At 37.0% G+C, this 25,110-nt stretch overlaps 2 protein-coding genes across 2 annotated transcripts; one reads left to right on the plus strand and one right to left on the minus strand.

Moving 5' to 3' along the window:
• Window positions 1-373: 373 nt before the first annotated feature.
• LOC110739524 (protein trichome birefringence-like 40) lies at window positions 374-20,452 on the minus strand. The gene is made up of 4 exons (XM_021919971.1): window positions 19,531-20,452; window positions 19,228-19,402; window positions 18,320-18,504; window positions 374-1,118 (listed from the first exon to the last, which is right to left on the minus strand). Exons 1-4 carry the CDS (start codon window positions 20,079-20,081, stop codon window positions 614-616), a joined length of 1,416 nt encoding a protein of 471 aa, XP_021775663.1. The 5' UTR covers window positions 20,082-20,452; the 3' UTR covers window positions 374-613.
• Window positions 20,453-22,061: 1,609 nt separating this feature from the next.
• Window positions 22,062-23,084, plus strand: LOC110739572. Its single transcript, XM_021920028.1, has one exon. The coding sequence runs from the start codon at window positions 22,062-22,064 to the stop codon at window positions 23,082-23,084; it is 1,023 nt and encodes a 340-aa protein (XP_021775720.1).
• Window positions 23,085-25,110: the final 2,026 nt, after the last annotated feature.

Consider the following 25,110-nt stretch of genomic DNA (forward strand, 5'->3'; position numbering starts at 1 on the left):
TTTTCGAAGATACAATCTAATGATTTGTTGTTGCCAAGAGGATGATTTTCATGTAATTAATAGAATGTATTTGAAAATTTGACAACCTTTACGACCTCATATCATATTTTACCAACAAATCAGTTATAGGGAAAAAATAGATTAATTAATAAACCTTAGCCCACAACTAACTATAAGAGGAACGAACAATCAACAACTCTACATTAAGGAGATTGGAACATTAACACTACATGTGCAGAAATAACTATAGAGAGAGGGATAGCTCAGTTGGTAAGAGCTTTCCTCCCGGTTCCAGGTGATCCTAGGATCGATTCTCATCCCCGCCCTAGTGGCTCTTATGAAACAAAAAAAACATGTGCAGAAATGTTGAAACTAATTGTAATATTTTAAAGAAAAACATAAAAACATGCGGAAATTACATACACCATTTCCAGCCTAAATGGCCAAGAATATTAAACCCAGAAAGACATGAAGAGAGAGACTCTTAGTAATGTAATCTCTCAATACAAAACTAAGGTAACAAATTAAATTCTCAAATTTTAAGAATTTCTAATAAACATTGGAAATTTACACATCTTTAAAATGCCAATGAAATCTTGAAAAGTAAATTATGTTAGAAAGTTGACATATTCCTTGAAGTATCAAAGAAAAGAGAAGCATACAATAGACGATTCCAAGTATCGGGTAATCCAGGAAGGCACCAATGACTACAATCCGCAAAAGATGGAATCATACTTTTATATTTTGTTGTATAAATCTTCCATTTCCAACTACTTCTATACACTGAAGGATGTGAATCAATCCTATACTCGGAAAGTTTTGTGATGTTTAAGTATTTTACTTGTGATTTGGTCATCCCTTTGATCACCTTCTCAATAACATCAATCAACGATTTCGGAAAATGGTTTATTAAGGAGTCGTCCATGGTAGGTTGGGTAGCATTATAGCACCCTTTCCTTCCATTGTGTTGTGCTGAAATGCTCCTAAAGAACACAGTTGTTTTCTTCGGGTTTACGTATTTCCTTACCCATTTTGCCCATGTTTTCATCCCTCTTTCGTATGCTTGCTCTACAGACATTGCGTCGTATAATTGTCCTTTGTATTGTATTAGATCCCACCTGCATAAATATATATAGGAAATATTTGAAATTGATATGTAATTTTTGACATGTAATATCTCCTCACCTTCCTCTTTTCTTTACCTTTATCATACAAAAAATACATAAGTAAAAGGTACGCATTCTATTTTACCAAGTTTATTTTCAAATATTGTTCCACATACATAATAATTTTCGTTTATTTCTCACATTGCTTCTGATATATTAGGTGTTACCTTTATGAGAAGGATCTCCTAATGTTCCTTTTCCTTGCCTTATTAAAAAATATATACACTTTTATTATAAATTCCGTCATGATTGCTTCCAATGTAATCTATTTTCCTTACCATTATAAATAACAAGGTACATTTAACAAATGAAATACTTATGTATCAAACATATGGTCAAAAATCTACTAGTGTCAGACTTTTATAAATGCTAACAGTAAAAATCTAGTTTCTATTGGAAAAATACTTGTTGAAAGCAAGAACAAAGACAAGCAATACCGTAATAATCGATCAAGATCCGACCTCCTTCTGTTGTTCCATGGTTTGGAACCTACTGCCTTAGAAGCAAAATACGCCACCACTGGTACAGTTTCTCCAGTGACACACGCCCCCAAGTTTTACACAACGACCTCCGCAATTCGTGTACCCGAACTCGAAGGTTGGAATTGATCAAGAACTGTTCAGATCTCAAAGGGTAGTCTTGTATATATGGTTTCTTGTATATTATATTATTAAAGAAGAAGAGCACACTCGTATTTATATGAGTCCCAAAGGAGGGAAACAAGTAAGCAATAACCGACCCAAGAAAAGGCACGCCTGGTCGGGCATCCGGCCGCCCGGCCGGGCGCGAGAATGGAACTCCCATACCAGGTGTCGTGCCCGATCGGGCGATCTCACTCTCGCGACCCGGGCAAGGGTCGCTCTGCCGGGCTCGTCAAAACTAGATTTTGCCGCCCGGTCGAACGAACCACTGCCCTGCCGGGTGCGAGAGCCTCCCTTTTCCTGCTGTCAATTTTTCCCGGTCGGGCTAAGCCCGCCTGGTCAGGCGCGAGTGTACCTTCGAAGTGTCGCTTAATCCCTCACGAGAGCGGCTTGTTACGGCTTTGCAAACCTTCCGATTGTATTACCATTTCCAACAATCCCCCACTAATGTGAGCAGATTAACAACATAAATCTGAACAGTTAATGAAAGTCTCAGTTCTTAAATGCTAGTATCCGAAGATTTGACCTAACACATTAATGCACAAGGTTTTCAACACTTCCCTAGTGAGTATCCTAAGATTTGAACTTCTAGGAGCGAGGAAGGGACCTTGTAAACACATACCTTGACTTTAGAGCTTAAGAAACTCCGCAAATTTGGCTACTCTTAGGAACTAATGAGTACTTCAAGAGAACCATACTTGTTCTCCTTAGAAGAGCGCCATTCTTCGTACTCACGCAGGTGTTTCCGTGTGAACTACTTCACAACTCCTGTAAAGCTAAGAACTATTCATGCAAATATGTGCAACTCACAATACTTTGCAAATTCAAGCACTATTCATGCATCGGAGTTTCAACATTAAGAACAATTAAGTTCATCCCCTTTCAACATTATTTTCAGTACACCTATCTAGCTTAGCGTAGCATTAAGGGCTAAACCCAACCTCTTCTCCTCGGTACCTCTCATATTCCCTACTCAAACAGTCTCTGATAGTCCAGGTCACTTAAGACCACCATCACTCCTCACTCTTGATTACCGAGATAGAGGTATTAAGAGCTAAACTCATCTTGTTCCTTGAATCTACTTGGTTAACAACCACTCAAAAAGAGTCATCAGATTCAATCAAATGTAAGTATAAACAATTAGGCAATAAATCCAGCTAATATTTATCAATTAGACAATATTCAGCAAATTAGGATTTATTCATATCATAACACATTAAAATGTTTAATCAATACTTACAAAGCTCACATCCGTTCAGCGCAAGGTTTCAAACCCATTCCTGTTGACGATTCAATCACCATTCTCTTGCATAGGCCCTTTGTAAAAGGATCAGCTAGGTTTTTCTCTGTCCAGACATAGTCCAAAGACACAACCCTATTGTCTCACTGACTTTTGCCTAACATGTATGTGCTGCTTCTTGCCATTGTAGACACTATTCTTAGCAACACAGATAGCAGCATGTGAATCACAATTCATAGAGATCGGTGGTGTTGGTTTCCCCCACAAAGGGATGTCAGCCAATAAATTTCTCAACTAGTTTGCTTCCTAGGTAGCAAGATCCAAAGCTATGAACGAACTTTGCTTCCATTGTAGACCTGGAAATACATGATTTGCTTTGCAGACTTCCATGATATAGCACTACCACAAAGAGTAAAAACATACCCACTAGTAGAATTCACTTCATCAATGGAACTTACCCAATTAGCATCACAATACCCTTCTAGATCCAAAGGACGACCAACAAATTCTAAACCCCAACTCATGGTTCCACGAAGATATCTTAGTACACGTCTCAAAGCTACCCAATGATTGTCACTTAGGCAATGAGTGTATCGGCTAAGCTTGCGCACAGCAAACACAATGTCAAGGCGAGTGCAATTCATCAAGAACATCAAGCTCCCCATTACCTTGGCATACTCCTCCTGAGAAACAACTTTTCCCTGATTCTTCTCAAGAGCTATACTACTGTCATAGGGAGTTTTCAAAAGCACAACATCAAAGCAATCAAACTTTTTCAACACTTTCTCTACATAATGAGATTGATTCAGAAAATATCCCTTCTTGGTCTTACAACCTTAACACCAAGAATCACATCTACTTCTCCCAAATCCTTCATTTCAAACTTAGAGGAAAGTAATTTCTTAGTTTCAATTATAGCACTCAAATCAGCACTGAATAACAACATGTCGTCCACATACAAGCATATGATCACACAATGATTACCAAAAATTTTAGAATAAACACGTGCATCACTACCATTGACAACAAAATCGAAACTACGAATGGTACTATGAAATTTTTCATACCATTGCTTTGGTGCCTACTTTACTCCATACAACACTACTAGAGAAAGGTTAAATTCCGACGGAATTCTTCCGACGGACTTCAATCCCCTCGATAATTTCAAACTTTCCGGCGAAATTTGGATGTGTAGGAAAATTCCGTCGGAATTGGAACCTTCTGACGGAAAAATCCGTAGGTATCATTCCGACAGATTTTAATTTCCTCGGAAATAACTTGTTCCGACGGAATAACTTGTTCCGACGGAATATTCCGTCGGAACAAGTTATTTCCGAGGAAATTAATTCCGTCGGAAGCCTTCAGTAAATTAAAAAAAAAAAAAAAAAACCCTTGTATTTTCTGCCCTCTTTGCGACAGAAACCCAGCAAAAAGAAAGAGAGGGAAAAGGAGAAAGAGAAAGAAAGGGAGAAAGAGGAAGAGAGGGAAAGGGAGAAAGAGAAAGAGAGAAGGAGAAAAGGAGGAGGGGAATTCGCCTCCGGCTCCACCACCAGCCGCCCCTGTTCGCCGCCGGTGCAGGTAAGGCTTTGTTTTATTTATTTATTTTTTTTTAAATCTTGCAAACCCTAACAACCACAACCACCACCGTAGGGTTCGCCAGAGATTTCCACAGCTGCGCCGCATATCACCACAAACACCAATTGCTGACCGGAATTAATCCAAACCGCCGTCTTGGTAAGTGGTTAGCTAAATTTTTTTTTTTTTATTTACTGCTTTGGTGTTGTTGGGGGTTTTTGGGGGTGTTTATATAATTTTTTTTTGTTAATTAAACAGCCACCACCGCGACACCAGGCCGCCGCCAGTCTGCAACCATCGCGACGCCCAACCACCGCCGGCAGCAGGTTGTGTGTTTGGTTTTTTTTTTTTTTTTTTGGTTTTTTTAATTATATGTTTATAGCATTTAAATTTTATTAATATACATAGGCAGCACAAACTTAGTTCCTAATTTTTTAATTTGCATTTTTTTGTAGGATTTGTAGATTTTCTTGGTTGTTTGTCACTAATTAGTGCAGATCTACAGGTTAGAGACTATATAAAACCAAAAATTATAAGTTTATTTTATACTCGGCATGTTAGTTGATAAATGTATTTAGATATATGTTAGTTTATTATTGTTTTCTGTGTAGTGTATACAATCAGTTCTATTTATATTTTAATATGTTGAAATATTTGAAATGAATGTGTTTATGTTATGATATGTTTGTTTAATTTAGTTTATTTAAGTTTAGTTTTTAATTGTTGTATTATAACATGTTAACATATTTTTGTATAGTTCATTATGATAATGTGTGTTAGTTTAGTTTATTTTATTTTAGTTATGTTTATTTCACCATTACTTTAGTTTAATGTAGTGTTTGTTAGTTTATTTATTTTAATGTAGTGTTTGTTAGTTTATTTAGTTTAGTTTATTTTAAAATATTTAGTTTAATTTTGTGTATGTTAGTTAATTTAGTTTAATATTTTTGTTTGATATAATGTTTGTTATAACATTTAATAATTGTGCTTCTTTTTTTGCTTATATTAATTTAGTTTAAGTATAATAAATCTCTATTTAGTATAATGCATGTGACCTTCACTTTATATATATATAATAAATGAATCATTTGCATAATCATTTGCCTAGATACCCGTTCAAGGCATACACAATAGGAGTATGTCTTGAATAGTCCCCAGTTGGGACTGTCCTTGTACGCTTATTCTCACTTAGGTGGTGAATGTAAGCCTTATTTTTTATTCTACGGAAAATAGTGTCTTTTCATTTCTCTACAGTGTTCTCTGGGTACATATGTAGGTGTGTTTAATTTCCTACATCGTGTACTTGGAGAACTGTAGATAAACGCTGACGGATTTTCCATAGAATTGAAAACCTGGCTTACATTCACTAGTGGGATTAAACGTACAAGGATGGGTTAGGTTAGAGTGATAAGGACCCTTTGGAAGCATTTCATATCTCATTTGCATTTTCATGAATGATTAATGGATAATGGTTAGGAAGTATGCTTTGTGACTAATATGCGTGAGTTATGTAGAAGTTGTAATCATGAAACGAACAGAACGTAGCTGGATGTATGAAAGGAAGGTCGGGCCATATGTTAATCCAGAGTTCGAGAAAGGGATTGATGAATTCATGCAATACGTCAAAGATAATCCCGAAACTAGTAACCCGAATGAAGTTAGGTGTCCATGTGCTAAATGTAAGAACAAACGGCTTTGGGACCCAGATACGGTTAAACTTCATTTGTTTCGCGCGGGTTTTGTACCTAATTACTATATATGAGTGGATGTGTCACGGGGAAGGGTTTCCGACAGTTCCTACAAGAGGGTCCAACGAATATCGTGAAATGGTTCTCGATGCGTTTGGTCAAAGTCAGGATCATGTGCATTCCAAAGAGGCTAGTGTTTCATCAGAAAAGGAGCCTAATGCACAAGCTAAGCATTTTTTGGATTTGTTGAAGGCTTCTGAAAGGCCATTATACGAAGGTAGTTCGTTGTCTGTGTTGGAGATGGCCGCTAGAATCACAAGTCTAAAGTGCGAGTATAATCTTCCGCACAGATGTGTCGATGGGTTTGTTTCACTTCTCAGTGAAGCAATTCCTAACAACAATCAAATGGTCGACACATTCTATGAGGTGAAAAAGATTGTGAAGGGCTTGGAAATGTCTCATGAAAGGATTCACGCTTGTCCTAAAGGATGTATGTTGTTTTGGAAGGATGATGCCAAGCTTTCTACATGTAGGGCGTGTGGCAGCGATCGCTACAAGAAAACTTCCAAGGGTAGCCTAGTGCCTTTGAACATTTTGTTTTATTTCCCGATCACACCCAGGCTGCAAAGGCTGTTTACAACCAAGACTATTTCGGAGGAAATGACATGGCATTCGAAAAATCCTCGAGTGCAAGGCACTATGGCACACCCTAGTGATACTGAAGCTTGGAAACACCTGGACAACTGCTTTCCAGAGTTTGCCTCCGAGCCTCGTAATGTTCGACTTGGTGTGTGTACAGATGGTTTCGCTCCTCATGGCAAGTTTGGGGGACAATATTCTTGTTGGCCTGTCATTTTGACCCCTTACAACCTGCCCCCCTCAATGTGCATGAAAAGACAATTTATGTTTCTTTCGTTGCTCGTTCCTGGTCCTAAAAATCCTAAGGGCAACTTGGATGTGTACATGGAACCGTTGATTGAGGAGTTGAAACAGTTGTGGGAAGTTGGTGCACATACGTACGATATTTCCATGAAACAGAATTTCAATCTTCGAGCAGCCATCCTATGGACCGTTAGTGACTTCCCGGCTTACGGTATGTTGTCCAGTTGGGCCACATCTGGTAAGAAAGCTTGTCCATATTGCATGGACAAAAGCAAAGCATTTTGGCTAGAAAATGGTTGTAAGGTGTCTTGGTTTGATTGCCACCGCCAGTTCCTTTCGAGGAATCACCCTTTCCAGAATAGTAGAACTGCGTTCTGCAGAAACAAAGTCGAAAAGGGTGCCCCTCCACACATTATGTCAGGAGAGGAGCTGTGGGGATGTGTGAAAGACCTTCCGAAGGCTACAGATGGGCCCGAGTCACTTCAATGCCTCAAAAAAGATAAGAAGGGGTGGTTCAAGCAAAGCATAATGTGGGAGCTTCCATATTGGAAGCATTTGCTTATTCGTCACAACCTAGATGTCATGCACATTGAAAAGAACTTCTTTGATCAGTTATTTCACACTGTAATGGCAGTGAAAAAGCACACGTGTGACACGCCATCTGCTCAAAATGACATTGCCAAATATTGTAAACGTCCGCAGCTTCATCTTCAGCAAGATGATAGGGGAAAAGAGGTCATGCAAATGGCTCCATTTGCTCTTGACAAGGCCTAGAGAAAATTTTTGTGTGAGTGGTTTAAACAGCTGCGGTTTCCTGGTGGTTATGCCTCCAAATTGAGCAAATGCGTCGATTTACAAGCATGTAAGCTCCACGGAATGAAAAGCCATGATTGTCACGTGTTCATGGAGAGGTTGTTGCCTACTGCTCTGCGGGAATTGCTCCCTACATATGTTTGGAATGCAATAACAGAGATCAGCCAATTCTTTCGCGATTTGTGTTGCTACACAACAACGGTTAGTGACATGGAGCGATTAGAGAATAACATAGTTGAGATACTCTGCAAGCTTGAGAAGGTTTTTCCCCCAGCATTCTTCAACTCCATGGAGCATTTACCCATTCATTTGCCTTATGAAGGGAAGTTATGTGGTCCTGTGCAATATAGATGGATGTATCCGTTCGAAAGGTAAATCAAAGACCCATGCGCATCCTATTTAATACATCAAATTCGCTGTAATGATGTGTTTATATATTTACATAAATATTATTACAGGTTCCTCAACCATTTGAAAAGAAAAATTGGACAAGGCTCGAGTTGAAGGATCCATTTGCAATGCTTATCTTACCGAGGAGATAGCAAACTTCTGCAGTAACTACTTCCAGGCGACGGTTGACACTAAAACACGAGATCTCAGTCGCAATGTGAATGCCGATGTGGACTCCATAGTGGACGACGCTGAAATTCCAGAGTTGTTCAAGGAGGATAGCAGTCGTGTGTCAACTGAGGGTAAAACTCAGTATTTGGATGAAAAAGAACTGAATTGTGCTCATCTTTTCGTGTTACGAAACACCGGCATTCTTGGTGAATACGAAAGGTATAACATAGTTTAGTGAGTGAAGTGTAGTTGGATGATAGGATCATCTCAAATGATTTCAATGTTTACTTACATTGATTTTGGCCTTGTAGGAAGTTTGAGGACTATGTCCTTAGTACTCGACCTAATCTCCGTAGAGAAGAAGTAATGGAGAAATGCGAAGCTGAATTTCCTGATTGGTTTCATCGCAAGGTGATGTCCACTGTCTAAACGTAGGATAATTATGATTTACCATTCGTTGCTATTTAATTAACTCATTTCGGGAAGTGTGACTGTTATATTTAAAACGTTTATAGGTTATTGAGGAGGAACAAAACTCGGATGTGCTGCGAGCGTTGTGCATGCGCCCTTTCAAGCGTGTTCGAACTTGGAAGCAGATTTTTGTCGGTGGCTTTAATTTCCATACATATGCCCATGGCAAGCACAAATCTACGATGAATTACGGGGTGTGTGTAGCAAGTTCGGACGGTGGAGAGTACTACGGCATTTTAGACGACATTATAGAACTGGTCTACACTGGTCCCAAAAAACAATACAAGACTATTTTGTTTAAGTGTAGTTGGATGGATTGTGGTAGGGGAATGAGCATACATGAACTGTACAAGCTTGTCGAAGTGAATCATACTAAGAAATACCCCAAGTACGATCCCTTTGTCTTGTCTTACCAAGCGACTCAAGTGTAATACGTATCATACCCAAGCCTGAAACGGGATCGAATACAATGGTGGGCTGTTTTTAAAACACAAGCAAGATCAGTGGTTGATGCTCCGGTGGACTTAGAGTTCTTGCAAGCACCATCCCCCCAATTACATGCAACATTATGCCCACCGAATGATATTCTAGACTATGTACAAGACGATGATGATGAAAGATGACGATGGTTTTGTTATCTCGAGCGATGAAGATGATGAATCTAGCATCAACTCCAGTGATAGTGACGAGGATGATGATATCGATGTATTATTAGATGATAGTAGCGATGATTCCTGTAGTGATAGTAGTATTGATGACATTAATCAATAGGGGAATTTGTTACTCTCCGTCTTTGAATTTGCTTATTATTGTACACTAGACAAATGGATTGGTCTTTTAATAAATCGATCATTACTTTTACGCTGAAATGTTATTGCATTGCCCGAGTCCCTTGTAACTTATAATATGTTGTAATGTTATTATCAACAGCTGCAGGTCATCATGGTGGGCGGTAAAGACACAGGTCAACGGGGAATGCAGATCGACGATTCTGATGATGACATGGAGGATGCTCCTGGTTTGGATAATATTCAGGAGCCGACTTCCAGCTCATCACGAGGTCAGACTCAAGAGCGTTCATAGTTGCCGGTTTTAGACCCTACTGTGCTCTGGTACGTACATACATTTTGTGCATTGGGAGTTTATTATTTGTTAAAAAAAAACCATTTATTACCTGTAACAAGTTGTTCAATACTTGCAGTTCATGGTCATCTAACTTTGTGGTTTCCTCATTGAATGTAGGTTTGACGACAACAAGGTCAGGACTGCGGTATCCGGGTTGATAATCGGGTACTATCGACAACCATGGAGGAATTACGGCGAGGTGGATGTAGCGACTAGGGAACATTGGTGGAACCTATTCTGCGTAAGCTATTATAACCTTAACTGAAAACATGTTTTTTTTAAAATGTTGAGCTGAATTTGTAAATTATGACATAACGTTTATCAATTGCAGAAGGAATTCACGTGGGCCCCTGAGTTGGCCGAGGATGTGAAGCACACGTTTGAAAAGAGACTTGCTACTCGGTTGCGTGACATGTTCTACACAGTGACGCACAAGATGAGAGGCGCAAGGCCAGCCTGGCTCAGCGAGGAGGTCCACAAGAAGATGATGGATAATGTTGTTGCCGATCCAACTTTCAAGGCAAGGTCGTCCCAAAACAAGAAGAACAGGAGGGGTGGTTCAATGGAGAATCCGGTTGAAGCTACCCACTACCAGGGTTCGATGTCTGCTGTACAACATGCTAAACGAATGGTAAGTTTGTTGAGTATTCCGTTTAAATTGGAGAGTCGGGTTTATTCTTTTCTATAGGTGCTCTAACATTTAGAGTTTATCATTTTCTGCATGTATAATCAAAGGCAGTGAAGAATAAAGGGTAGCTCCCAATAGCTCATGAGCTGTTTATCAAGACGCATTTCAAGGAAGTGCCTGGGAAAGGTACGGTACCGGTCAACACCAAAGCACAACATATTGCGGTATTAACTTCAATAACACCTAGAACTGTTATATGCATGTTATTAGAAAATAGCTTATTTTTGTGATTTCAAGGCATATGCATGTTATGACAAAGAATTGGTTCATTTGGTAAGAAATGTAGAAAATAGACAAGTGATAGGTCATTTAGGGGTCTATTGGTTGGATTTTGGTCATTTAGGGTCCCAAAACTTAGACACGTGCTTATTTTTGTGATTTCAAGGCATATACATGTAAAAAAACCTATAATATGCATGTTATGACAAAGAATTGGTTCATTTGGTAAGAAATGTAGAAAATAGGCAAGTGATAAGTCATTTAAGGGTCTATTGCTTGGATTTTGGTCATTTAGGGTCCAAAAACTTAGACACGTGCTTATTTTTGTGATTGCAAGGCATATACATGTAAAACAACCTATAATATGCATGTTATGACAAAGAATTGGTTCATTTAGTTAGAAATGTGGATAATAGGCAAAGGATAGGACATTTAGGGGTCTATTGGTTGGATTTTGGTCGTATTCGCTCCAAAACCTTTGAGACTTGGTTTTTTTTTTTGTGATTTCAAGGCATACACAATCCCAAATATCTATAATAGACATGTTATGATAAATAAATGGATCATTTAGTTAGAAATGTAGATAATAGGCAAAGAATAGGTCATTTAGGGGTCTATTGGTTGGAATTAGGTCCAATTCGCTCCCAAGCCTTTGAGACTTGGATTTTTTTGTGATTTCAAGGCATACACAATCCCAAATACCTATAATAGACATTTTATGACAAATAAATGGATAATTTAGTTAGAATTATAGATAATAGACAAAGGATAGGTCATTTAGGGGTCTATTGGTTGGATTTTGGTCGTATTCGCTCCCAAACCTTTGACACTTGGTTTTTTTTGTGATTTAAAGGCATACACAATCCCAAATACCTATAATAGACATGTTATGATAAATAAATGGATCATTTAGTTAGAAATGTAGATAATAGGCAAAGGATAGGTCATTTAGGAGTCTATTGGTTGGATTTTGGTCGTATTCGCTCCCAAACCTTTGACACTTGGTTTTTTTTTGTGATTTCAAGGCATACACAATCCCAAATACCTATAATAGACATTTTATGAAAAATAAATAGATCATTTATTTAGAAATGTAGGAAATAGGCAAGTGATAGGTCATATAGGCCTCTATTGGTTGGATTTTGGTCGTATTCGCTCCCAAACCTTTTTACACTTGGTTTTTTTTTTTTGTGATTTCAAGGCATACACAATCCCAAATACCTATAATAGACATGTTATGACAAATAAATAGATCATTTAGTCAGAAATGTAGGAAATAGGCAAGTGATAGGTCATATAGGCCTCTATTGGTTGGATTTTGGTCGTATTCGCTCCCAAACCTTTTAGACTTGGTTTTTTTTTTGTTATTTCAAGGCATACACAATCCCAAATACCTATAATAGACATTTTATGACAAATAAATGGATCATTTAGTTAGAAATGTAGATAATAGACAAAGGATAGGTCATTTAGGGGTCTATTGGTTGGATTTTGGCCGTATTCGCTCCCAAACCTTTGACACTTGGTTTTTTTTGTGATTTCAAGGCATATACATCTAAATCTATCCATAATAAACATGGTATGACAAAGAAATGATTCATTTATTAACAAATGTAGAAAATAGGCAAAGGATTTTGATTTTAGCTTACATATTTAATTTGTGCAACTTTTCATATGTCTATCTTGTAGGAGGCCTACCAGAAGAAAGCTGAAGAAGCAAGCACCCAAGGGATTCTGAAGAGTCCAAATGAGTTGTGCTGGGAAACTGTAGGTGGTCGAAACAAGAAGGGTCGTGTGAAGGGACTTGGCCAAGGTGCGGAGCTGTATTACGGCAGCCGGAAGAGTTCCAAGTCTCCCCAGCAGTACACGCCTTCCTTTCTTTCCCAGATGCAAGATCAGATGGACCAGAGGGTGGAGCAGAGGTTGGAGGAGAAGGTGCAAGCGATGCAGAGTGAAATGGAAGTCGAGATGGAGACTCGATTGGCCGAAATAGAAAGGAGAAACCAAGAGAAGTATGAAGAGATGATGCGTCGATTCTCCAGCAACGACTCATGTTCCAACATTCCACATCAGCGTCGAGACCCCACGAACGACGACCCAGGTAGCGGCGGTGCAGGGATAGGTACTGTAGCTTAGAATTTGTGTACATAATTGGACATGTATTTAGTTTTAAATTATGTTGTATAGTTGCACAAATTAAAATATATACGTTAATATAATTGTTAATATATATATGAAAATATTTTCATATTTAAATCATCAATTCAAAATTAACACAAATTAGGTGCAGGATATAGGTGAGAAAAATCGAATTATATAATTCAATTATTGCTAAATTACTGCTTATTAAACAAGAACCTTCCGACTAAATTGTTTGTCGGAAATGAATACCTTCCGACGGATTATTTCGTCGGAAAGTAACAGGTTCCGACAGATATTTCCGTCGGAACCTGTTACTTTCCGACGAAATAATCCGTCGGAAGGTATTCATTTCCGACAAACAATTCCGTCGGAACACCCACTTTTCTGATGAACTAATTCCGTCGGAACGTAAGATATTCCGACGGACTTTTCCGTCGGAAGCCTTCCCATTTACGACGGAAAAAAGTTCGTCGGAATGTTGCGACGGACTTTCAATTTAAGTCAAAATCAGCTCCGACAGACGTATATCCGTCGGAAAGTTCGTCGGAAAGGTGCTATGATATTTAAATTGTCTCAGTAATTGTTTAATAATATCAAATTTTATAATTTTCATTAAACATAATTAATTATACTTCACATATGTTAATGTTAGGGTTGGTGAGTGCACAACGGAGGTGAAGATGTGTTTGATTGAGAAGTATAAATTGAATTGATAATTTGGCAAGATAATTAATATAAATGAACACACGATTTTATGTAACAACGAACACTTCTATTCCACTATTTGAAAGTAGGAGAGTACAAGAACTCTTGAGAGGGTGAGTATTACAAGAGAACTCTCATTATAAGAAGTACTCACAAAGGAGTATTACGATAGTAGTGGAATATTATGAGGAAGAATATTTTTGTAGAAAGGCTTGTATTTGGTATGGCTTCGTGTGTTGTGTTTTTGTGTTGTTGTTATTTGTGTTGTTGTTTTGAATGCCCTTTACCTACATTTATAGGTGTAGATGGAGCTTGGAAGATTTGTGTGGAATCTTCCATATATGTAGATATTTTTAAACTCTCCACATAAATCTAGAATTTTCATTGGCATTTAATTATTCTAGATTTTTCCTCAATTCTTCATCCTTCTTGTGTCCATAATATTCTAGAAAATTCAAGTAGGATATTATTTCGAAAGCCTCTAGAATATGGATAATACTTCGACCAAAATAATGGGCTTATAAAATTTGGGCCATACCCAACAGTTAATGTTCAAAGTTTAAGACATAAGACATGCACTATAATCAAAACAAAAACACAATAAACGGTTTAGATGATAAATATTTTTCAACACTAAAACAATCGAGTCAACTCTTTTCTTTCTTTGTTGACAGATAGAATTAGAACAAGCTGAACAACACTTTCTTAAGAACTACGGAGTACGGAGTACTGAACTACTATTGAATAAAATTTTGTTATATTTCGATAACTGAGATTCTTATGAAATTTAAAATACAACTTTCGAAGTACCTAACTTTATGTTGCAAATAAGTGCCCACTTGTGTCTGTCTTTAATATCTTGGACAGAATAAAATTTCTATTGCACATGATTAAGTGAAGATTTCAATTTCCAAAGACAAATCCATGTAGTATTTGTCTTTTTTTACTACCTTTTCTATATTTACGGAGATGATACTATGCATGTGCTACGAATTTAAGACATAAATTAGTTATAAGGCTCAGAAAATGCACCGATTTATTACATACTGCACGATATTACCACTTAAATGTTTTTGGGATACTAATTTATGAAAACGAAAAAAATTATAGATAGCGCCTAACAGAGATCGAATCTAATAGTAGTATATGGTATTTATATCATATTATATTATATTACTAACAAATAAAGTCGATCTTATAATTAGGCTATGAGCCAGCGACACTTGACATTTCAGTTTTTCGTCAAGTGTCGCGTCACGTAGGAGATAAATAGATATTATTGTAACACATATAATACCGAGTAAGGATTTTGGATAGATTTTTAAGATAAAATTGTTGTATAGAGTTTTATTATCGATATACTTCTAATATTCCATATATACAAAACTAATTATACCTTTTAATAAATATCCTATAACTCTTTAAAATAAGATCCATTTATAATATATTTAATTTATTCATAAAAATAATAGAAAATCGGAAAAAATAAGTATGAATAAAAAAAAAATTAGTTTGGTAAAAATACTTTTAAGTTCAATAAAAAAAATTCAAGAATAACATAGATATCTATTTACAAACAAACTACAAAAAGTACATTATTATATAAATAAGAGATATGATATCATATGTCTAAATATTTTGCATTATCAAAAGGGATTATATGATCGTATTTAACTCGAGCCAAAAGGTTTATTCTAAAATTTTATCAACAATCCGGGCATCGGTCGGGCACAAAAGTAAGCGAAGTTTGGATAGATTTTCAAAGATAAAAACGTTGTATAGAGTTTTATTATCGATATAATTCTAATATTTCATATATACAAAATTAATCATAACTTTTAATAAATATCTTATAATTCGGTACTATTTCCATCATAAAATTCGTTTTAAAAAGTTCTTTAAAATAAGATCCATTTATAATATATTTAATTTATTTACAAAAATAGTAGGGAATTAGTGAATTAAGTTTTAATCATGAAAAATAATTTTTGTTTTTGGTAAAAATACTTTTAATTCAGTAAAAATAATTTAAGTTCACTAAAATATATTTCAATTCATATGTCTAAATATCCTGCATTATCAAAAAGGATTATATGATCTTATTTAACATTTAATTCAAATTGTTTATCCTAAACTTTAATCAACCATCTGGGCATCGCCCGAGCATAAAACTAGTCACTAATAAATAAAGCCGGTCTCGTAGCCAGGCCCTGAAACAGTAACACTTGGCATTCCAGTTTTTCGCCAAGTGTCACGCCATGTAGGCGACAAATAGGTATTACTGTGACACATATGATGCTAAGTAAACGAAATTTAATAGATTTTTAAAGATAAAAAAGTTGTATAGAGTTTTATTATCGATATACTTCTAATATTTCATATATACAAAATTAATCATAACTTTTAATAAATATCCTATAACTCAATTCTATTTCCATCATATAGCTTAATTTTTATATAATCAATAAAAAAAAGTTTTAATCAGTAAAATTAATTTTAGTTTGGTAAAATTACTTTCAGTTTAGTAAAATTAATTTTAGTTTGGTAAAAATACTTTCAGTTTAGTAAAAATAATTTCAAGTCAATAATAACATAGATATCTAAATACAAACAAAACTACAAAAAATCAGTGTTGTATAAATATAAGCCATACGATATTGTATGTCTAAATATCCTACATTATCAAAAGGGATTGCAGAACCGTATTTAACATTCAAGCAAAAAAGTTTATACTGAAATTTTATCAACAATTTGGGCATCGTCCGGCTACAAAACTAGTATATATATAAAGGGGAGTTTTTTTTCCGAATTTATGGAGAGCCACGTAGGATTTAATTTTCTTATCGCGCCATGTAGGATTATAAATGTTATTTAGAACTAATTAGATAAGAGATTTGTAAAATATTTTAGAATTAATTAATTTAAATGCCACATAAACAAAATTGGCAAATGAGATTTTAAAGTTTAAATTAATTAAATATAAAACATTATCTTTTATGATTAGAAAATTTATCAAAATATATAACGAATGAGAGAAAATTCACAACTTATTTTAAAATAAAAAAAAATAATTGATATACTACGTACAACGAATACATAAATACAGAAAACATTTATTTTTAAAAAAAAACAAATTTAAATTAAATAAATATAAAATATTATCTTTTGAGATTATTAAATTTATCTAAATATATAACAAACATTATCACATAAATATAAAAAATATTTATTTTAAAAATACAAATAAATCGTGCATCACGCATTTCATCTAATAATATATTATACACCACTTTGTCACAAATTGCTAATTTTTTTTTTTGCAATTTTACGTCGGTGATACCTTTAATACCAATGTGTCATTAGCTTGGCAAGGTTATGATTTCATGAAATGTGACCGATCAATGACAATTGGTCGAATAAGTGGGGTGATTATGTAGAGTATGAGAGGATTTTATATTAACTCTTAAACTTACTATTGTATATTTATATTTATCCCTAACAAAATCATTTTTCATGTAAATTAAAAGCTAATTACATGTGTAGTTGTCACATGAATCTTTTATTCAACCACATATATTAATTAACTTTTTCAACCATTTTGGAATTGTAGTTTTCTTGAATTATGTAGTCATGTAGATAAAGTGTTTACTCCTACTCAACTTACCTATATATTACTCGGAGTACGTATAATTGTTTTTAAGCAATTTAAGGAATATCTATATTAAGTACATTATTCTTGATAGTCAACTTTTTAGGTTGATGAAATGATACACTTTTGTATAAAGTTGTTCAATTCTGTTCACAATTTGAATATGGAAAAGCCAAGGCTTTCTTTTAATAACTTTGAAAAAGCTAAGCACCTACATCATATTTATTGCCTCCACCTACACAATTTTTTCCCACTCACATAATGAAATTTGCTCATGTAAAATAAAGGCGGTGACAATTCCAAAGTTTTATTGGATTGATAGCATGAACTAAAAATTTATCTCGATTAATTAATTATCCAAACAGATTAATATAATCCATTTCACCCATTTACGTTTATCTAGTTCTATTTGTCCTAACATGCATCAACTCTCTGCATCTTTCTACATCACAAGATTAGGTTACAAAATATAACAAAAAGTTGTCATTGTATATTACAATTAAAGGTGTCAAATTAAATAACTTAATTGAGTTTGGTACCTATTTCAAATTTAAGTGATTCTAAATTGATGTATCTATATGATGAGTCGAAATTTTAACCGGATTTATTAGGGTTAATTCGAATCGGATTGATCAGGACAGTTTTTAACACCTCTAACTACAACATTATTTATAAAACAAAGCAATATAGATAAGTTTATGAACTCAAAATACAAAAGTAAATTATGAACGTAATAAAGGCTATAGTTACATACTTTTGGAATTTTCCTTTGTGATTCCACCAATGCCCAGAGTTGAATACCATAACATCGGCTCCTTGCCATTGCTTGAAATTGGGCGAAAGCTTATCAAGTATAAGAACTCTTTTCCCACTTCTATGGTTTACATCATATTCGATTAGGAATGGACTCCAATGGAACTCGATTATCGTATTATAATCCTTCAATAATACAAGATAAATTGAATTACATGAGCATCAACCTTTAAAAAACCAAATGATACTATTTTGATCTCATTTTACTTTCCCATTTAAAAAAAATTATGTAAATTATTTTTAATTTTTTAACTTTTATCATAAAAAAAAAAATCAAAAAATTGTTTTTTACCACCGAAACTTCTATAACTTTTATTTTACCACCGAAAAAATTGTAAAAATTATTTTTTACCACATACCGTCAAGAAAACCGTTAAATCTAACGGTTAAAAAAAAATATTCGATCGTCGTGCGCAAAACACGTTCTTCATAGGTTTAGGGGGGCATTTTGGTCCTTTGGATCCAATTTGAGGTCAGAATTGACAAAAAAAATGATTGAAAATGTCTCATTTTGTGTGTTTCACGCAAAATGAGGTATTTTTAAGTAGAAAAAACAAGCCATTTACGATCATTTTTTGTCAATTTTGACTTCAAATTGGTTCTGTAGGCACGAAAATCGAAAATTTTAAAAAATTTCATTAAGTTTATCGGTTTTTTTGATGGCAGGTTGTTAAAAAACTATTTTTAATTTTTTATTTGGTGGTAAAATAAAAGTTTAGAAGTTTTGACTAAAAAATAATTTTTTGATTTTTTTTGGTGGTAAAAGTAAAAAAAAAAATCCAATTATTTTAGCTAATTGAAAAAATTAAGAATGACTGAATTATATAAAACTATTTGATTCTTGTTTACCTTTGCTTTCAGCCAATAAAATTGTGAATTTTTATTATAAACTTCAGCTCTGGAGTTAGGAACAGATGAATATATAAGGCAAGCAAGAGACTCCCACATATTTCTGTTTAACGAATCACCAACAATTATCACCCTCTTGTTTCTAAGCCTTTCGAGCATATCTATTCCATTGAATCTAAAATAAATAAATAAACAAACTAAATTAATATTCATGCATGCAATTAAAAAGTAATTATGATAATACTTCAAAAGAGTAATTTGTAACAAAATTTGATTCAAAATTTAACAAATTCACATACTTACAATGGTATATCACAATCGTTAGCTTCCCATCTCCACTTCTCATACTCAAAATCCGGCCTCCCGTTCTTTTGGCAACTCATTTTCTCTTCAACAAACGGACACGAAATCGAATCATAACTAGGACTCTCATCCGGTTTGTACACCCAACGCCCTTCAAACATATTGCAACTTTTCGTACCAATATTAGTCTTGTTTGTTACGTCTTTTGTTATGTTTACAAGGAAATTCGAGTTTTCGACATAATTGAGTTGAGTTGACGACTTTATTTGTACCTCTTGTGGAATTGAACTAAAATTGGCGATGAAGCTAGCTATAGGTGGTTGAGTGTAAGGTATAAAGATAGACTGTTTCGGAGACGCGGAAATGAAGGAAGACATGGGTGCAATAGCTTCATCAAGTGAAGGAAATTGCACGGTGTTTCGAGCAATGGAAAAGCTAAAACCTTGGTTGTTTTGGTTTAAGAAAATGAGGAGAAACAAACCTCCAAATAAGCTCCCAATTATGTATAGTTTCCATGTTTTATTGGTACTTAACTCTATAAGATTCATCATTTTTTTTTTCTATTGTTTAAGATGGGGTGGTTTGTAGATTTATATAGTGGGTAAAGAAGGTATTATATATTTATGTGTACGAGTCAGTCAAGCACTGTATTTATATACTAATTAGTAAAGTAGAATTTTAAAATTTGGTCTACTATCTAGTTGTCATTATGAAGATGCTTGAATAGCCGAGAAGAAGTAGATGGTAAGAGATATACACTGACAATTAAGTTTTGTCATTAAGAACATATATGATATTATTCCGAATTAGAAGCTTGAATTCTTCAGAGTCAAAGCATTGCTCACAATTACCAGGTCAACGAGCTTTGAAGACCAGAATCAAATTTTAATTTGTTATTTATTTTTCCATTTATTTGTTTAGGGTAAAAATTACCCTAGACACGTGGCCCAATAGGCCACTGACACACGTCATCCCCTTAGTGGTCAGCAAAGGCTCCAATCCCTTTGCGACACATGTTCTTTGAACCCTAAACTGGGAAATGAAGTTCTCCACTATAAATAGTGGGGGAGTCCACATTTATTACACACACAAATCGAAACACAAACCCCGAGCAATAAATAATTGCAGAATTCTCCCAATCAGCGAGAAGTATTTACTGTTTAGTACATTTTACCTTAGACGCATTCTAATTTGATCATCGGAGGCGGAACTCCACCCCCCAGCCGGAGTCTCCCTGATTTTGCAGGTACAAACGTCGGACTGCGCATACTAGGAATTCTAACTCTTCCGCAGGACGCATCAAAAAACCCCGAAACATCTGGCGCCGTCTGTAGGGAGAGTACTTCCTAGATGACTTCTGAGCCTGTACCGCCTGGTGGGGGTAAGCGGCCTCCTGGCGAACCCGAGGTCCATTCGGACCAAGACACAAGTCACAATTATGAGGTTGAAACTTATACTGCCCCAGACGGGTCTTTGAGAACTAAGCGCACCCGTTCCAAAGAAAGGAAGGAACGGAGTGAGACGGAGGCTGCTCCTAGCAGCCCGACCAGAAGGCCACATGGGTTAACCCACGCGGCAGGAGCCGCTCCAGTCTATAGAGACGAACTCTTGAACCTCATGACGAGTTTCAAAGGGGAGATCAAAAGCCTCCTTGAAAAATCAGCCAACCCTCGTGGGGGTCAAGCGAAGGAAAAACTTCGTTCTGGAAAGAAAACGCCCAAATCGTTGAAAGATCGCATGCCTACACCTCACCCAAAAACAAATGCGACGGATAGGATCATCAACATTTCGAAACTTTGTTTCCTGCAGAGGGAATAAAGAAGCCCATCCGGCATATACAGCCGGATGGATCAAAAAAGACTTACTCTGATGCTCGAACTCTGATTCAGGAAAAGAGAAGTCACCACTTATCCGCGTCGGCTTCGACGTCGACCTACTCGGACAGTTTCCAGAATGCATCCATGCAGCATTCTGAGACAAACAGAGAAAGTCAGTCGCGCGAGGTTTCCGTGCGGTTTGGCCCAAATATCATCTAACCGGCACCGTATGGGTAACCATACATGCCGTATGGATCTCCCTACAGATAGTCGGCCCTCTTTGGGGGTCAGCCGTCACATGCCCAGCCTATGGACTGGCAGCTCCGCCTGCTAAACCTTGGTGAATAGCCCACGGCGTTCTCGAAGGATATAACTGAGGCGGCACAGCTGGCCAAAATAAAAAACGTATTGGTCGGTGCCTATAAAGGTACCACTAATCCGGAAGATCACCTCATGGCTTACACCAACCTGATGTATTTGCAGGGTTTGGAGGACGCCTCCTGGTGCAGATGCTTCCCGGCTAAGTTAAAAGGCATTGCCCAGCGGTGGTTTGGCAATTTGCCAGCCGGGTTTATCAAAAATTTTAGAACGTTGGCTTACTGGTTTACTTCAAACTTTTCCATGAACATTCTTGCTAAAAAGACGATCCTTGATTTAGGGGCAATACAACAGGGAGAGAAGGAAGGACTAAGGTCCTATGTCAGGCGGTTCAATATGATGAGAATCCAGATTCAGGGGCTGTTTGATGATGTTGCCTACACAGACTTCTTCAAGGGTCTGAAAGACGGGTCTACTTTTAAGTTTGATCTGGTTAGAAAGAAGGTTTCCACTCTCCACGAGGCCTTGATGGAAGCCGAGGCCTATATACAGGCGATAGAACTTTGTGCTGTAAAAATTCCATCAGAGTTCAAGAAAGCTGACAAGAGAGAGAGCCGGCCTACTCAGCCGGCAAAGAAGAAAAGTAAAAGGAAAGAAGTATGGGCGGCGGAACTTGCTGGTCAGCCATCCCAGAAAAAAGGAAGGAGATCAGACCCATACGTTCCGAAGTATGAATTTACAAAGGACTGCACCTCCATTCTAAAGGAAGTAAGAGACCGGTTGAAACTTGAGAAGCCGGCAACAATGAAGAGTCCCGTCAACAGTCGGGACAAAAGTAAATACTGCCACTTTCATGAGGATGTTGGTCATGATACGGAAGGTTGCTTCAGTCTTAGGCGGTTGTTTGACCGCTTGGCTGATGAGGGGGCATTGAAATCTTACCTACCCAAGTCCAAGAATACCCCCAAGAAGATCAAAGGACAGCCGTCAAAAACGCCGACTGGCCATTCTAACACGAATGAGGAAACAATCTTCACCATAGCACGCGGTTTCGCTGGTAGGGATCCTACAATCCGGGGAGCCAAGGACAATATTAGGAGGCTGGTTAATTCAGTTGATGAGGGTCAGTCGTCTAAAAACGCCTTCCCAGAGGTTCTCATCTCTGAAAAAGATCAGGGCCAGGTCAGGCAGCCTCATGATGATCCCATAGTCATTGAATGTAAGATAGCTAATCAGCGAGTAGGCCGGATCCTCATAGATACCGAGAGCTCGTTTGATCTCATAAGCTATCAGTGCTTGACAAAACTCAAGTATAAGTCTGGAAGCATGCATCAAGCTCCTCACCCTTTAGTTGGTTTTGGGGGAGGAGTAGTACATCCGGTTGGTAGGGTTGACGGCCTATGGGCTATGGGCGGATGAGCTACCTCACGTCCTTTAGGCCATCAGAACAACTGAAAAAGGGGCAATCGGCGAGACCCCATTCTTCATGGCATACGACACAGAAGCTGTCCTTCCTATTGAGTTATATGAACCAACACTTTGAATCATGCTCTCTGATGAAGAAGCAAACTGGGAAGCCATGCGCCTAGTATTGGACACTCTCCCGGAAAGAAGGGGCAATGCTGCCTTACGTCAAGAGACTTATCGCCTGAGAATGACGAGAGATTACAACAAGAGGGTATACAAGCGGCCCCTCAAAGTTGGGGACTTGGTGCTACGAAAGCTTGAGGCAACCGGTAGGGCTAATGAACAAAGGAAACTAACTCCCAATTGGGAAGGCCCCTACTGGATTTTTGAAGAAGTTAGAAATGGTACCTACCATCTAGAAACCCCAAACGGCAGGGAACTTCCTCGTACTTGGAATGTAGACAACTTGAAAAAGTACTACTTCTGAGAAAAATTGTATTTTCGTATTTTTTGTAAATTTGTATATTGAATGAGAAATACATTATTTCTTTGTTGTATTTGTATTCGTCCGGTGCAACAAACACCGAAAGATCAATATTATTAATTAAAACCGTCTTCTCCAAAAAGAGCAGACATCCGGCAACACCTATTTGGGTAATTGTTGAAGAGAACAGCTCCCTTCCGGGTGGTACATTGTTCTAGCGATCACCACTCGAATGACATTAACCGACTGAGGTTATAGAAAATATATGGCCGGTTGAATGATCCATTGCATCCAAGATACAGCCGGTATTTACTTCTAAGTAGTACTGACGGCGTGTTTGAAATCTTGGTGAAAACGGTTAAAATAAACCATTTGTACATAAGATAAAAAGTCCTGTGAAACACACAGGCGGTAAATGCCTAAATTTGGCAGAAGTATAAACAATAATATTGAAGTCTATTTTTAACTAAATAGACATCCGACGACACCTACTTGGGTGAAGTCGCCTAGCAGAAAATCCCCCATCCGGGTGATACGTTCTAGTAATCAAATTTGAACGGCATAAACCAGTTGAGGTTATAAAAAGTCGTTCTAATGATTCATTGTACTCAAGAGACAGCCGGGCTTTACTACAAAACAGGTTAGACGGCATATTGAAATCTTGGTCAAAGTAACCGGCATTACTCAAACACATAGCATACGGGCCTTACCCAAAAATAGTACAGACGGTCTAGGCTGCTTGAACATCACAGACGGTCTTCTTTTTTGCAACCATGTACAGAGTATTTGCAGTGTTATTATGAACGGCTGTTTATTTAAAGTTTATCAAAAACCAACAATCGTTTAGGGGCATACTACAATTGCAACATCCGAAAAAATTAATTAAGAAAAAATTAAGATTTGTAGTTATAGTACTTGTAAAATTGCAAGACAATTTCAAAATAAAGCAAACCGACTGTGTCGGTAAATATATATAGGAATGAACAAATGTCAGCCGAACCCTTGTCCGGGGAAAATACATTAAAACACACGGCTCACAGGCCGGTAAAAGAAAAATAAAGAAGTCTATGGTTGCTTTTGCTGCTCCTGCTGCTGAGCCGACTCACCTTGGATGACAGCCACCTCCTCTTGAGGTTGCGCCTGCTGCTCACCCTCTTGCTGATCACCTTCTTCGACTAGCCCGACCCACTCTTCGAAAGGAACAGGCGGGTTCAGGCCAAGTACCTTGGCATCGTATACCTCTGAGGCATACTTGTACCTAAGATCGAAGAATTCATAGTCAAAGTCCGGGTGAATGAGCCCCCAGGCGAGCTTCATGCGCTCCTCGCAGTCGGTTTCATTCTCAGCAATCAGGCGGCGTTGTTCCTTTTCTAACTCATCTTTGTGAGCCGCCTGACTGGAAGCAAGTTCATTTTTGAGCCGGCTGACTTCCAAGCGAAGGTCGGTGTTTTCCTTGTCAGCTCCCTCCAAAGCCTTGAGATCGGCTTGGAGGTCTTCGACTTGCAGCGCTAACTCATCTGCCTTCAATTTTGCCGCCTCAGCAGCAACAACATT

The sequence above is a fragment of the Chenopodium quinoa genome, unplaced genomic scaffold, assembly GCF_001683475.1.
Source record: "Chenopodium quinoa cultivar QQ74 unplaced genomic scaffold, ASM168347v1, whole genome shotgun sequence".
Classification (NCBI taxonomy): domain Eukaryota; kingdom Viridiplantae; phylum Streptophyta; class Magnoliopsida; order Caryophyllales; family Amaranthaceae; genus Chenopodium; species Chenopodium quinoa.

What these genes read in the sequence shown, in the direction of transcription:
- LOC110739524 (XM_021919971.1), bottom strand. Translation starts at nt 20,081, where the DNA reads ATGATGAATCTTATAGAGTTAAGTACCAATAAAACATGGAAACTATAC. An exon ending in AACGATTGTGATATACCATT is followed by an intron (nt 19,403 to 19,530) that starts GTAAGTATGTGA and finishes TATTTATTTTAG; the next exon opens with ATTCAATGGAATAGATATGC. An exon ending in CACAAAGGAAAATTCCAAAA is followed by an intron (nt 1,119 to 18,319) that starts GTATGTAACTAT and finishes ATATTTATGCAG; the next exon opens with GTGGGATCTAATACAATACA.
- LOC110739572 (XM_021920028.1), top strand. Translation starts at nt 22,062, where the DNA reads ATGATGAGAATCCAGATTCAGGGGCTGTTTGATGATGTTGCCTACACA.